General features: G+C 61.1%; 1 protein-coding gene across 2 annotated transcripts; it reads left to right on the top strand.

Moving 5' to 3' along the window:
- The first annotated feature begins 2,382 nt into the window (after positions 1–2,382).
- On the top strand, positions 2,383–13,108 carry ZNF775 (zinc finger protein 775). 2 transcript variants are annotated; one of them, XM_045834090.1, is made up of 3 exons: positions 2,383–2,476; positions 8,828–8,899; positions 10,728–13,108. In XM_045834090.1, exons 2-3 carry the CDS (start codon positions 8,869–8,871, stop codon positions 12,332–12,334), a joined length of 1,638 nt encoding a protein of 545 aa, XP_045690046.1. In that variant the 5' UTR covers positions 2,383–2,476; positions 8,828–8,868; the 3' UTR covers positions 12,335–13,108. The 2 variants fall into 2 exon arrangements, with proteins under 2 accessions (XP_045690046.1, XP_045690038.1); XM_045834082.1 differs by having other exon boundaries at positions 10,725–13,108.

The following is a 13,108-nucleotide window of genomic DNA, read 5'->3' as shown; positions in this document are numbered from 1 at the left end:
AAAAACCACCTTTGAGGGATGCGCCGGGTGTGTGGGGAAGGCGGGTGTGGAGTGTCCTGTGGTGCTATGCTGCCCGCTGCTTTTGGGTGGAGATGGTGGGGAGAGGGCCGAGGGTCGGAGAAAGCCGCAGAAGAGCGAAGTAGCTCATGGTTTCTGAGTCCTGCAGGGGACCTAGGGGGTCCCAGCCCTGGCTCAGCACGGCTCCTGCTGCCAGCAGACTGGAAGGAGGAACTGCCGGGGTCGGATGGGCCGGTGCCCTGCTCACAGGAGCTGCCCCTCTGTTCTGAAGAGCCCTAGGCTTTTATTTTTTTTTTCCTACAATTACAGAAGTATTAAATAATGTTGTCGAAATTAAACCATGCAGGCCACCCTGGCCGGGTGGCTCAGTTGGAGCATCATCCTGTATGCCAGAAGGCTGCAGGTTCTGTCTCTGGTCAGGGAACGCACCTAAGTTACGGGTTCGACACCTGGTTGGAGTGTGTGCAGGATGCAGCCGATCAATGTTTCTCTCTCACATTGATGGTTTTTTCTCTCTCCCTTCCTCTGTCTAAAAATCAGTAAAAACCCTATCCTTGGGTGAGGATGAAAAATGCAGATAAACTTTTTTTGAGAGGGGGGAAGAGAGGGAGAAAGAGAGAGAACCATTGATGTGAGAGAGAAACATTGATTGGTTGCCTCTCATAAGCTCCCTGACTGGGGACCAAACCCACAACCCAGGCCTGTGCCCCGACCAGCGACCCTCCGCCTTGTTGAATGATGCCCAACCGAGCCACACCGGTCAGGGCTTGGATGTATTTGTTAATGTGGAAGTCCTTCATTTCTCCCTCTCCCCCCTGCGTATGTTTCTCTTTACTCCAAAGTGTAGGGAATCAGAGGGTGTTGTCGTTTCAGAAATGTTTTCTGTGCATTTGCAGGTATATATACATAGCCTCCTTTTTTACTTTATGGAAATAGGATCCCAGCAAGGCTTCATTCTTCCTGCCCTTGAGATAACCTTGGCCGTGAAATGGCAATCCGGAGGAAGCCTTTCACTCTGTAGAGGAAGGAACAGGACCAGAGAGTGACAGCGACTTTCCCACTTGAAGCCAGTGGCAGATCTGGGGCTGGAACAGGAACCCACCAACTTTTTTGCTAGGTGCTCTAGAAAAATAACAAGATGAGTGAGACTTTAAAGAGCTGATGGCGTAGGGGGTGCCTGGCTTCTGTGTAGGGTGCTTTTTTTTACAAAAGCTTCCTAGACAAGAGAACCAATTAGCGTCCCGCTGAAACCCAGTAAGCTGTGTATGCAACTCTTGCAGACGAACAAGTCAAAGCCCAGAGACCGCAAGGAACTTTTGTCAGAAGTGCACACCATGTGTGTGGTCAAACTGCTGGAATCTCGGTCACCGATTTCTATTGTGTGAAGAGGCTAAACAGCAGCTGGGCCCGTGGCAAATGCTTCCTAGGCAGCTGCAGACATTAATTAGGATGGGCTCCACCGGCTGAACAGTAAGGTTTGTACACAGCCTCTCGGAGAGCTCAGCTTCTCCTGTCCCAAGGGTGGTTTCTAGGCAGCTGCAGAGAGCATGCTGCCAGTGGGAGCTGACGTAGCAGGCTCCCTTTGCGGTGGTAGTGTGAGGAATTTTGTTGACACAAAGGAACTCTTCCCTCCAATCAAGGTCAGTTAGAAGAGAAAATTCTTCCTGAAGGTTTCTGGGAAGAGAACACCATCCTTGGCCATCTGGACCGTGCCTCTAAATCAGCAGGGACACGCGATATAGGAACGCAACCTCCATCCAGGTCGCTGTTTCCCCCATGAGAAGGCATGGGTTGGTTTGAATGATGTCTAAATCTCAGGGAGCTCCTGGGATCACTTGCCACGCGCCCACGGCGTGCAGGGCCGCGCGGGGGACACAGGGCGATGTCTCTCCTGTCACACGTGACACGCACATCTCGAACACCTGGTGTGCCCTAGTGCCGAACACCACCATCACATCACATGCACACTCGAGTGAGCATCGGAGCGGGATTCCTGCTTCTGCCCTCGGATCCTGGCACCAGCATGCGTGGGACGGCTGGAAGGGTTGCAGAGCGCGGGTTTGCTGGGCCGGAGAGCCTGGCGGAGGTGTGCCTGGGCTCGTTCCCTCCCCTCCTACCCTCGAAGCCCAGGACCCCGGTCCGGAGCCCAGCGGCCAACGCACTCACTGCACGCTGAGCCTCGCGAGGCCCCGCGGGAGGCGAGGTCAGCCCGCCTCCCCCGGCTATTGGCTCTGGAGAACAAAGGGGCCGCCCCGAGGGCTTCTTCGGTAGGGCCCGGCTGGTCATCTGAGCGGCGCAGCCAATCAGGCGGTGGGGCGGCCCTGGGGATGGCCAGGCCCTCCAGCCAATCACAAGCCTGCTCCTGTCCCTCCTGCCCCGAGTCTGGCGGGGCCCGGGAGCCCAGTGCCCAAGTCTCCCCGGGTGGCAGATCCCGTTAACCTTAACCTCAAAGTCAAAGGTATTTATCCTGTCCCCTCCGTCCAAGTCCCTCTGAATCCGGGCGGGGAGGGGCGTGCGGAGGGACAGACCGTGCTGTGGGGCCGGGTGCCCGGCCCGCTCCTCCCGCGCCACCTCCACCCAGCCCCGGGCTGGAGGCGGCCTCGGGGTCCCCTGAGTCCCCCATGCTCCGGCCCGAACTTTCTCCACCCCCACACAGCCCAGGGGGATGAGGGCCCGGGCCGTGCGTGGGAGGGGCTGCAGGCCGGGGCTGAGAGCAGGAGGGTGCGGGCGAGAGCGGGAGGAACCGGGTGGTGAGCCGGGGCACTGTCCCGACAGTCTCCCAGGAAGATCTCTCTAGCTTCTGGAGGGCAGGAATCCCAGTGCTCGCAGCAGAGTGACACATGGGCACCTGATAAATCAGCAAATGAGTGCGGATAAGGATGGGGGTGAAAACAATGAGAGGGGCGTACCACAGAGATTGGAAGCGTGTGTGTAGGGGTCTCCTTGAAACCTCCATTCCAGGAAAATGGGCACAGGAGCCAAGATCGCCATTGGGGTGGGGTAGGAGCTGGGGGCTTCTTCCCGTAAAGGCGGAGAACACAGGGATGAAGCCTGCTGCAGCCCTTGGGCGGACGGAGCCTGCAGTCAGCCTGGAGTTGGGTCTTGGTCAGCCAGAGCCCGTGCTGGGTGTGGTCAAAGCCCCAGAGGCTGGGGTTGGGGGACAGAGGGACAGGACACGTCCAGGCTGTTCCTTCAGGGTCCCTGCATTCATCTGCAAATGAAGACATTAGAGGGTATCAGTCTCCTTTCAACTCTAAGGTTCTGCGATTCTGTAATCTGTTTTAGACTTACATTCCTTTTATTTAAATGTTCCTTTATTAAAATGGTCAGCCATGGTTTACAGCACGCGGAGCCTTGGGCTGGGTGTTGGGGCAAGAGAAACACTTCCTGTGTTAAGATGTTGACAATGTAATTGTGGAGACAGACAAATTATCACTATACCGTGTGGGTGGTGCCGGTTGGTGGGTGCACAGGTTAACCAGAGAGGGGCCCCTCACTGAGCCTGACCCATCCAAAGAGCTTGCTGTTGCAGTGATCCCTGATCTGGGTTGGACAAGACTGTTGCAGAGCTGGTCACAGGCGTGTCGCCGCATGGCAAGGTCAGAAGGCAGCAGCGTGGGACAGTGGGGCAGACTGGGGTACAGTGAGGAGAGGGGAGCAGAGGCCAGAGTTTAAATGGTCTTGAGAAGAAAGTTTGAGCCGACCTTGAAAGTGTTGACCCACTGAAGTATTCTGAGTGAAGTAGAAACATGTCCACGTTGTAGTTTTAGGAAAATCGCTGTGAGTTTTGAGTGGTGGATGGGTTGCAGGGGCAAGATAAGCTTCATAAGGGGCAGAGTGTACAGGAGAGAAGTGGGGAGGCCTGAACTGAGGCAGGGGTGGCAGGAGGTGTGGAGGTATTAACAATAGCTCTGGTGTGACCTAGTGACCTCTGCGTTGTGGGGTTTGCACTCTAGGGTAGAGAAGGTGAAGGGGCTGATGAAGACTCATCGTCCCCTCTGGGGAGGCAAGGGAGGTCCAGGGCCAAGTGCTGGGCACGGTGGAGGTATCTGGCCCACGCACCTGTGCTGGAAAGGGTTAAGCCGAGGAATCCAAGGTTTCCTGGGGTGGAGGGGCCTGGGGGGAAGAGCAGGCTCAGGGCTGCAGAAAGAGGAGACCTGAAGTCTGACTCTGAGGCAGAGAATGTCACCTCCTGGCGCTTTCCTCATCTGATAAGGAGGGAACACTTCCTACTTTCCCCAAGCTCCTTTAAATGCAGCAAAGACTCGGAAAGTATTTGTAGATCAGCCAGCTCAGTGTCGGGAGCAGCTGGTTTTGTCCCTGGCCTTCGGATCAGGTAATGGGAGTCCTAGGCCCTAGCAGGCTCCTGAGGCCTGGACTCGGGTGCAGGAATGTGGGTGCTTCTGTCCTCTCTAAAGGGAGATGGGTGGATAAAGAGTGGGGTGTGGGGCCGACGTGGGGGCAGGGAGGTGGGGGTGGGTTGGTGCCAGCAAAGGTTTGCAGGTAAAGCAGGTGGAGGCAGAAGTCCCGGAAGGAGGTGCCACGGTGATGGGCCTCCTGCAGTCCGATCAGGGACCTCCAGGAGGCGGTCAGGCACGGTGACCTGGCTGCCCGTGGCCCTGGTTCCCTGGGCAGGCGGGTGGATGCAAACCGAGGTCACTGAAGGGAGCCCTTCCTACTGGGGAGACCCTGCGGTACAGTTCCTACAAGGCGGGGAGTGGGGAGGGAGGTGACAACAGCTGAAAAAAATTCATCTCGCACCTTGCAACTGTTTTTCAGTCTTTTCAGACTGTTCCTCCCATTTGATATAATGGTTCTGTACACAGGAGCAGGTATTCTCTGCATTTGCAGATGGGGAAACTGAGGCCCAGGGAAGGAAAGCAGCTGGCCCTGGGTCACATGGCTAGCCGGAAGCAAACCTCATCCCGAGCTCTCAGCGCCACCACCCCATCCTGGGCCCTTTTTGAGAGGGTGGAAGGTGGACAGGAGGGAGTTGACCTTGACCTCGAGAAGCAGAGAGGAAGGTTGGGTGGTGCCCCGGGCCGGGGGAGCCCTGTGGGAGTTGTGGACCCATGCTGGCTGTGGGATGGAGGCCGGCCGTTAGGTGTGGAGGGGACGCTCACCTGTCCTGGCAGGACCGCTGGGCCTGCTCGTTTGTCCGTGAGCGTGGCCCAGGCAGCATTGCCCTGGGCTTCCCAGAACCTTTTCAAGCCACTTGGCAGCTGACTTGCTGTGGGGGGCTCCTCCTGCAGATTTATTCCCCACCCGGCCAGCACGGATGAGAATAAATCTTCCAAGACATGATCTGCTTGGGAAGGAAAGGTAGCTGATCTCTTAAAGAAGAAGGGCCAGGAGCCTGTTCCTCAATGGGCTTTTATTGGGTTCATTTGCACAGGAACACAGGTAAAGCTCATTTTTCATTGCCAGGCAGTAAGGATCAAACAATGGATAGCATACAAAGAACTCTGAGGGCCTATTTTGAGTCAGGGTCGGATAGCTAAAGAGCTGTGAAACTTTGAGGAACAAACTTACTTCTTGCTTGGACTCTTATCATTTCATTGAGAGCATTCTAAACAAAGCAGCGTTCAGAGGATTTTACACATTCTTTCTTAGGCCTGATCACCCGGGGAACCCGCCCTTTCCAGCACAGGGCTGCACTGCCCTCTGTCATTGTTTCAGGCTTACATCAGGCAGGGGAAGTAAGGCAGCCAGGGGATTAGGAGATTTCTCGAAGGCAGAATGAAGACTCAGGCTTTGTCAAAGCTGAGGGGCGAGGGTCCATCACTCCCTTTTTCTGTAGCCCCCAAAGTCCTTCCTTGGGGGCCTCCCACATGATCGTGCCTGTCTTAAGTCGTTCCCCACCTTGGGGGATCTTACCCGTCATTGGCTAACCGACCAAGCATTGGGGGCCAGTTATGCATGAAGTAAAAGGAGCAGAAGCAGCACTCCAGCCAGGGAGATAAGCTTTTGTCTCCTTAGTGGCTTACGGTCCAAGGTTGCTCCCTCAGCCTTAGCCTTGGCGGGGGTCACAGCTTCTGAAACCAGGCAGGGCGGTTCCCAACAACTTGCACAACCTTCTTGGTCATAAACTCGGTGACAGGAAGGTGTGAGGTCTGTGGGGCCAGGGACAGAAGACTGATAGCTGAAGAGGGAGCTGATTGTCCAGAGGCCAGCCAGGGGACAGGTCCCATGCTGGTGGGCCTGTGTAGGACTGGCCTATGGTGGGTGGGGTGGGGGGGCGACGGCTGTGGAATGGGCCTGGGACACCAGGCTGCACTGGTCCCCTCCCCCCACCAAAGTCTGTGGTGACTCACCTGAGCTGAGCCTTTGAGCCTCAGGCCATCAGAAGCTTCTAAGGCTTCTAGTCCTGGGACTGCGGTCCCTCGCCCCATTCTCCTTGCCACAGCGTCTCCAGCCCCCACTTGGTTGGGTACCCCCACGGGCCCAGAGGAGCCCCTCCTCCTCACCACACCAGCAGGGGGCTGGAGCAGCTGCGTCACAGCCTCACAGGCTTGCTCACGGTCAAAGCTGTGTCAGGGTTCAGGGTTACTCTGTGGGTGCTGGGGCCTCTGAAGATCCTGACACTTCTTGAAGAATTGTGGTTTAGGGAGAGTGAGTGGCAGTGGGGACGTTTGGAGACCCAGGAGATGTGGGTGTGGCCTGTTCTCAGGCCATGAAGATGGGCGGGAAGAGACAGCCAGTTTATGGGGTTCAGAAAGGGCAGTGTTTGCACAGGCTGCCCTCGCTGCGTGCTCACGACCCACCGGCGGAGCAGGCGTTGTCAGTCGGCCTCAGCATCCGGGCCGAGGCCTGGGGGTGGAGCGACGTGCCTAGGACAGGTGGGCTGGAACGCTGGGACTCGAGCTCAGCCTCCAGGGGGAGACTGGGCTGAGGAGCCAGCCCTGGTGGCGGGGGGGGCTCAGGTTCACGGCAGGGTTCAGGGGAGGGCCTGCTGCTGCCCCCGGGGCTGGACCCCTGTGGGCCTGGCCTGGGGAGGGTCTCACACTGCCCTGGGCTTACAGGGCTTTCTGTCCCCTGCCCCCCACTGGCTCCCCCCCCCACACACACTGGCCTCGTGCTGCTGTGGCCCAGCTCAGGCGAGCCGGCAGGTGACTGTCCCCATCACACTACCTGTGACCGCTGCGGGCAGCTTCCCACCTCACTGTGGGCGCTTTGCGGCCATTCCCACCTCCTGTCTCCCTGAGTTCATTCCTTGGAGTGGTGGGCTGTTTGGGATGGTCAAGGCCACGTGCGGGCGCTTTGTCAGCGTTTGTCAGGGTGTACGTTTCTGTGTCCGCCAGGGTGCTGTGGGGCGCCTTGCGCCTCCCTGGCTCTCGTGGGCACGCTGTCCCCGAGGCTCTGTGGGCGGGCCGGCTTCTCGTCCTGCAGGCACACGGCGGTGCGGTGCTCTCCCGTAGGGTGTCCGTGCTGGTGCGTCTCTGGCGCCGGCTCACTTTGCTGCGGTGGCTGTTGGATGGGCTCGCCCGTGGGTGTGTCCGTGCGGGAGGCAGTGTCTCCAGCGTTTCTCTCCGTGTGCCTGCGATTGTCTGTGTTAGAGGCAGTGTCCGCTGGTGGGAGCTGAGGTCGGTCTCCCAGGTGGAGCTCCATCAGCAGCGCCTCCTCCCCAGGTGCTTGTTGTTAGTGGGGAAGCCCTGGGGCCGGGGGAAGCCCCTGTTTGGGTCTTCAGTTGTTTCCGGCTGCGAGGAGGGGCTTCCCCGGGCTTGGCCATCTCCAGGTTTGTGTGCAGGACACTGGCTGGCCTGTCTCCCAGACGTCCCACCTGAGCACACAGGGGGAGGGGGCCCCCAGGATGTGGCCTGTCTGCCCCCCATTCCTGTCCACCGACCCCTGCCCTCACACCCTTATTTCTTCCCCTGGGGCCCCTTCCTTCCGTGTCCACTTCTGTCTTAGACCACAAGCCCTTGCGAGCCCAGGTGTGACTCGGGGACACCAGGTGTGACGTGGGAGGGGCTGCCCTGGTAGTTCCTCGTGAATTGCTCGCCAAGAATTGAAGCCTTTCTGCCACTCAAGGCGATTTTTAGGTCCCAACACCTTTTGGAAGAGAGTGGGTCAAGGGGGACCGACTTGATTAGGTGCAGGGGCCCCTCGACTAGGTCCCCTGCAGAGATCGGGGGCGGGACACCCCGGGCAGAGGGGCGGCCAGCGCAGAGCCCGAGGCGCCCCAGCTGCACGCCTGTGCCCGGTCCTGCTCCTGGCAGGCAGTGAGCCCGTCAGGGGATGTGCGGCAGCGTGGGCGCCGGCGAGCAAGGTGAGCCCCGGTGGGCGGCCGCGCAGCTCACTGGGCTTGCGTGGAGAGCTCCCTGCGAGGGGGGGGGGGTTGGCGCCTGGACACAGACAGGGACTGGGGGGTGTGGCTTTGCAGGGGCAGTCCTGCCTTCTGGGTGTCCGCAGGCCGCTGAGGCCACCAACTCCTTGGAGTTTCCCCAGTGCAGCGTCCCCCACATCCTGGCCCGCAGGCGCTCGGAGCCTGGGCCGGGCTCTGGGAGCCAGAGGCCTGGGACCTGGGACCCGGCCCCGCCTCCCCACTGAGCCTCCTGCTGGACGTGGGGCAGGTCCGTGGCCCTGTCTGACCTCAGGCTTCTCTTCAGAGAGTGGGGATCAGGCCCTGGGGACCTGCCGAGCAGGTGTGTGTGCGGCGTAAAAATTCCCGCACCTTTCAGTGGAGGTCTCAGGTGTGGAAGCTCCTGAGAAAGGACGAACGCGCCCTGGGAGGCCCTGGAGGCCCTGGAGGCCCTTCCGTCCTCGCCCCACCACCAACCCTGTTTCCTTTGTCCCCATCTCACCGCAGACGGAGCCCGGGCGCCGCGCTGATGCCGAGGGGCCTCCGGGATGGAGAGCAGCCTGGCCGGCGCCAGCGCAGGTGAGAACAGCTGGAGGGCACGAGCCCCATCAGCCCCCCGCCCCCAGGCCCGCCTTCCGTGTCCCTCCGAAGCCGAGCGTGAGTCGCTGCCCTCACCGGTCGTGGTGAGCGTTGAATGGCAGGACCCCGAAGGTCACATTGAAAAATGAGACAAAGACAGGCGGTGGGAGCTGGGAAACGGCAGAGGGCAGTAAGGGAACACACATGTTCACACGCACGCACACGTGCACACATTTACACACGCTCACGCACGCACGCACATACTCTGAGGTGGAAAGCGAGGTGTTTGGTAAGTTGTTCATGGTGGTCATGCCAGCCAAACACTGACCCAGCACTCTGGGCCGGACGAGGGGTCAGAGCAGTCCAGGGGCCCGGGGGCCACTCAGGGGTCACGGCCAGGACCCGTGGGCCCACCTAGAGCCCGTTGCGAGGACGCTTAGCTGTCTCAGGTCTGGTTCTCCCAGGTGGGCGCTGCTGCGAGTGGGAGGTGTCCCGGGCGGTCACTGCTTCTGAGGGGGAGCAGCCCTCTGGCCCCCGGGGGCGGGGGAGCCAGCTGCAGAGCGGCACTGGCCTGGGAGAGGGCGCAGGTCCCTTCCCTGGGGTCCCTGCCTCCCAGCACTCGGCACAGCGCCTTTACCAGGTCCCTTTACGCCCCCTCTCCTCCCGGGGAGTTGTCGCCCACGTACCCTGGAGCCCCTCCTCCTCCCATGGTCATCGCTGCCGTGGACCTGAGACGGAGACAAACGTGGGGGCGATGGTGAAGAAGCAGCGAGGCAGCCGGCTCAGAGGGACGGCGTGCTGTGTGGGCTTCCAGTCGGTCTGCCCCTCATCCGCGCCCCGCAGGCTGTCACTGTGACTGCTGAGAGCACTGGTGTGTGTGTGTGTGTGAGAGAGAGAGGGATGCTGGTGTTACCATAATTACAGTAGAACCCAGGACAGCCAGTTCCAGCCATTGTAGCAGAAGGAGCCTTTGTCCCAGGCAAACTCACGAGCGAGACCCTAATTCATAGGCGAGGGACGAGTCTGCCAGGGCCCCTCTCCCCTCCTGCTGCACTTCTGTGGTGCCCACCGGTCTTAGGGGAGGGTGGGACACACCGGCCCGGACCCTGGAGGCACCGAGGGAGGCTCCTTGCCAGCCCTAGCCCTCCCCCCCCGCAGGCTCCTGCTGCCCGCCGGCCGGGCCCGGGGAGTGGCTCTTTCTAGATGGCCACAGTGCTGAGGTCTCTGAGAGCTTACCTCTGTTGAGCACCTTTCCCCTCTTTTGTTAATGTTACGTTTTTTACAAATTGTTGGTGAAACATACATGGCATGAAATGTATCATTTTAACCACTTTTTTTTTAAAGAATTTTTTTTTAATTAATTAATTTATTTTTAGAGAGGGAAGGGAGGGAGAAAGAGAGAGACAGAGAAACAGGAATGTGTGGTTGCTGGGGGCTGTGGCCTGCAACCCAGGCATGTGCCCTGACTGGGAATCGAACCTGCGATGCTTTGGTTTGCAGCCCGTGCTCAATCCACTGAGCTACGCCAGCCAGGGCCATTTTAACCACTTTTAAGTGTACAGTTCAGCAGCATTAGGTTCGTTCACACCGTTGCTGTACGATCATCACCACTGCCTGTTGGCAGAACTTTTTTTTTTACCCCCCTAGACACTCTGGACTCGGTGAGCAATGGCTCCCCAAGTAAAATGTTGCCCTTCTCCCCTTGCCAATCTCTTCCGTGTCCTCCTGCGTCTTCTTTTCCGCTGCACCCTGCCCTCCAGCGGGCCGGTCCCCCCAGCGCTGTGAGCAGTGACTGACTCCCCGTCCCTCTCCCTTTGTCTGGCAGCAGGAGGGCTGGCGGCGAAGATCAAGCAAGAGAAGCCGGAGTGGCTGCTGCAGACCCTGGCGCCGTCGGCCGTGCCTTCCAAGAAGGATAAGGAGAACATTTTCCAGCAGCCCCTGGGCCTCCGGCCATGCCAGGCCGCGGGGAAGACCCGATCCTTCGCGGGGCAGGAGGAGACTGGGGGTCCCAGGTGGACCCCTCCCGCTGAGCAGGACGTGGGGATGGCTGCCCGCGTTCCAGGGGCAGCCCCTGGCCCCCTGAGCCCCGCTCTTCCTGCCGGCGAGGGTCACTTCGTGTGTCTGGACTGCGGGAAGCGGTTCAGCTGGTGGTCGTCCCTGAAGATCCACCAGCGCACCCACACCGGGGAGAAGCCGTACCTGTGCGGCAAGTGCGGCAAGGGCTTCAGCCAGAAGCCCAACCTGGCGCGCCACCAGCAGCAACACTTGGGCGAGCGGCCCTTCTGCTGCCCCGAGTGCGCTAGGCGCTTCAGCCAGAAGCAGCACCTGCTCAAGCACCAGAAGACCCACTCTCGGCCCACCACCTACTCGTGCCCCGAGTGCCAGCGCTGCTTCCGCCACCAGGTGGGCCTCCGCATCCACCAGCGCGCTCATGCCCGGGACCGCCAGGGCGCCCGCGCCAGGCTGTCCGAGCTGCTCCGGGACGCTGCGGCCCGCCGGGGCTGTCGCCTGCGCCCCGGGACGCCGCGGGGACGCCCGGAGTGGGCGTGGCTGGGGCTCTGCCAGGGCTGGTGGCGCCAGGCGGGGTCCCAGACCGACGTCCCCGCCGCCGCCCCCGCTGCTGGTCCCGGTGAGCAGCGCCAGTTCATCTGCAGCGAATGTGGTAAGAGCTTCACGTGGTGGTCGTCGCTAAACATCCACCGGCGCATCCACACGGGCGAGCGGCCCTACCCCTGCCCCGAGTGCGGCCGCCGCTTCAGCCAGAAGCCCAACCTGACGCGGCACCTTCGCAACCACACCGGCGAGCGGCCGCACCCCTGCCCGCACTGCGGCCGCAGCTTCCGCCAGAAGCAACACCTGCTCAAGCACCAGCGCACGCACCTGCCGGGCGCCCAGGCGGCTCGCTGCCCCACCTGCGGCCAGAGCTGTCCCAGCCGCGCAGCGCTGCGGGCCCACCAGCGTGCGCACGGTGGCACCACCACTGCCCAGCTGCTGTCCCCTGGGCCCACTGTGCCGGGCAAGGAGCCGCGGGCCCAGGTCACCGCGGGCCGGTCGACGCCACCGTGCAGCTCTCCAGCGGCCCGGGGATCCGGGGACGTGCGGTGGGGTGGTGTGCGGGCGGACCTGCCGGGGTCCGGGGAGCAGCGCCCGTTCATCTGCAGCGAGTGTGGCAAGAGCTTTTCATGGTGGTCGGCGCTCACCATCCACCAGCGCATCCACACGGGCGAGCGGCCCTACCCGTGCCCCGAGTGCGGCCGCCGCTTCAGCCAGAAGCCCAACCTGACGCGGCACCGGCGCAATCACACCGGGGAGCGGCCGTACCTGTGCGCTGCCTGCGGCCGCGGCTTCAGCCAGAAGCAGCACCTGCTCAAGCACCAGCGCGTGCACCGAGGGACCCTGGCGCCCACTCCCAGCGTCAAGGAGGAGGAGCTTTAGTGCACCTGGACCCAAGGGGACTCGTGAGGGGTGTTCACAGGGGTGCCTGTGGGGAATGGCCAGAATGGTGGCTTTTACAGCCCCAGGGAGTGCGACCCTATCAAAGGCTCCGAGGGCCTGATAACAATTTCAGCAGCACCCAAAGGGGGACCACAAAAGGTCCTGTAGGCCGAGGGGGCGGTGAGATCAGACATCCCTCACCCTGGAGCCAGATATGTCCCTGGTGTGGGTGGAGGGCCAGCTTGACACTTCCTGGGTGGGACCCCAGCCCCCAGGCCCTGGGTGAGGGCCTGCTGGGGGCTCTGGGAGAGGCTCCCTGGTGTGACTCAGCCCGGGTCCGAACTGTCAGCTCGAACACCAGTCTGTCACACTCACCATGGCCAGGGGCCATCCCGGTGCTAGAGCCTCCACAGGCTCAGTGATAACAAGGGTCGGAGCTGGCAGCTCTGGCTGGGTAGGGGCAGGCGTGCCCCCAGGGCCATGGGCAGTGCCAGCCATTCTACACGGAGCTTTGGCAGGAGCGAGTGGTTCTCCGGTTCTCATCCCCGAGTGCCCCGCTGCGCAGGGCGCTGCTGTGGACGCAACCCTTGGACTGGTGTGTGTGATGGTCGGGGCCTGGGGCGCAAGGTGGGTGGCCTCAGCTGAGGTCCGGTGGCCTGGGGAGGGACCTGCAGCCGGGAAGAGCTGGTGTGCTGCTCCGCTCCGTGGGCCGGGGCACGCCCGATGGCTGGCGGGCGTCAGCGGCGGTGTTGCAGAGGGATAAATGAAGGATGG

Source organism: Phyllostomus hastatus, unplaced genomic scaffold (assembly GCF_019186645.2).
Source record: "Phyllostomus hastatus isolate PE091 unplaced genomic scaffold, TTU_PhHast_1.1 phas_contig_1021, whole genome shotgun sequence".
NCBI classification, from domain to species: Eukaryota; Metazoa; Chordata; class Mammalia; order Chiroptera; family Phyllostomidae; genus Phyllostomus; species Phyllostomus hastatus.
This window is presented reverse-complemented; position numbering and strand designations above follow the sequence as displayed.

Bases quoted from the DNA above. Each gene is read 5' to 3' on its own strand.
- ZNF775 (XM_045834082.1), top strand. From the start codon at position 8,869: ATGGAGAGCAGCCTGGCCGGCGCCAGCGCAG. The intron at 8,900-10,724 runs GTGAGAACAGCT...TTTGTCTGGCAG, and splicing joins CCTGGCCGGCGCCAGCGCAG to CAGGAGGGCTGGCGGCGAAG.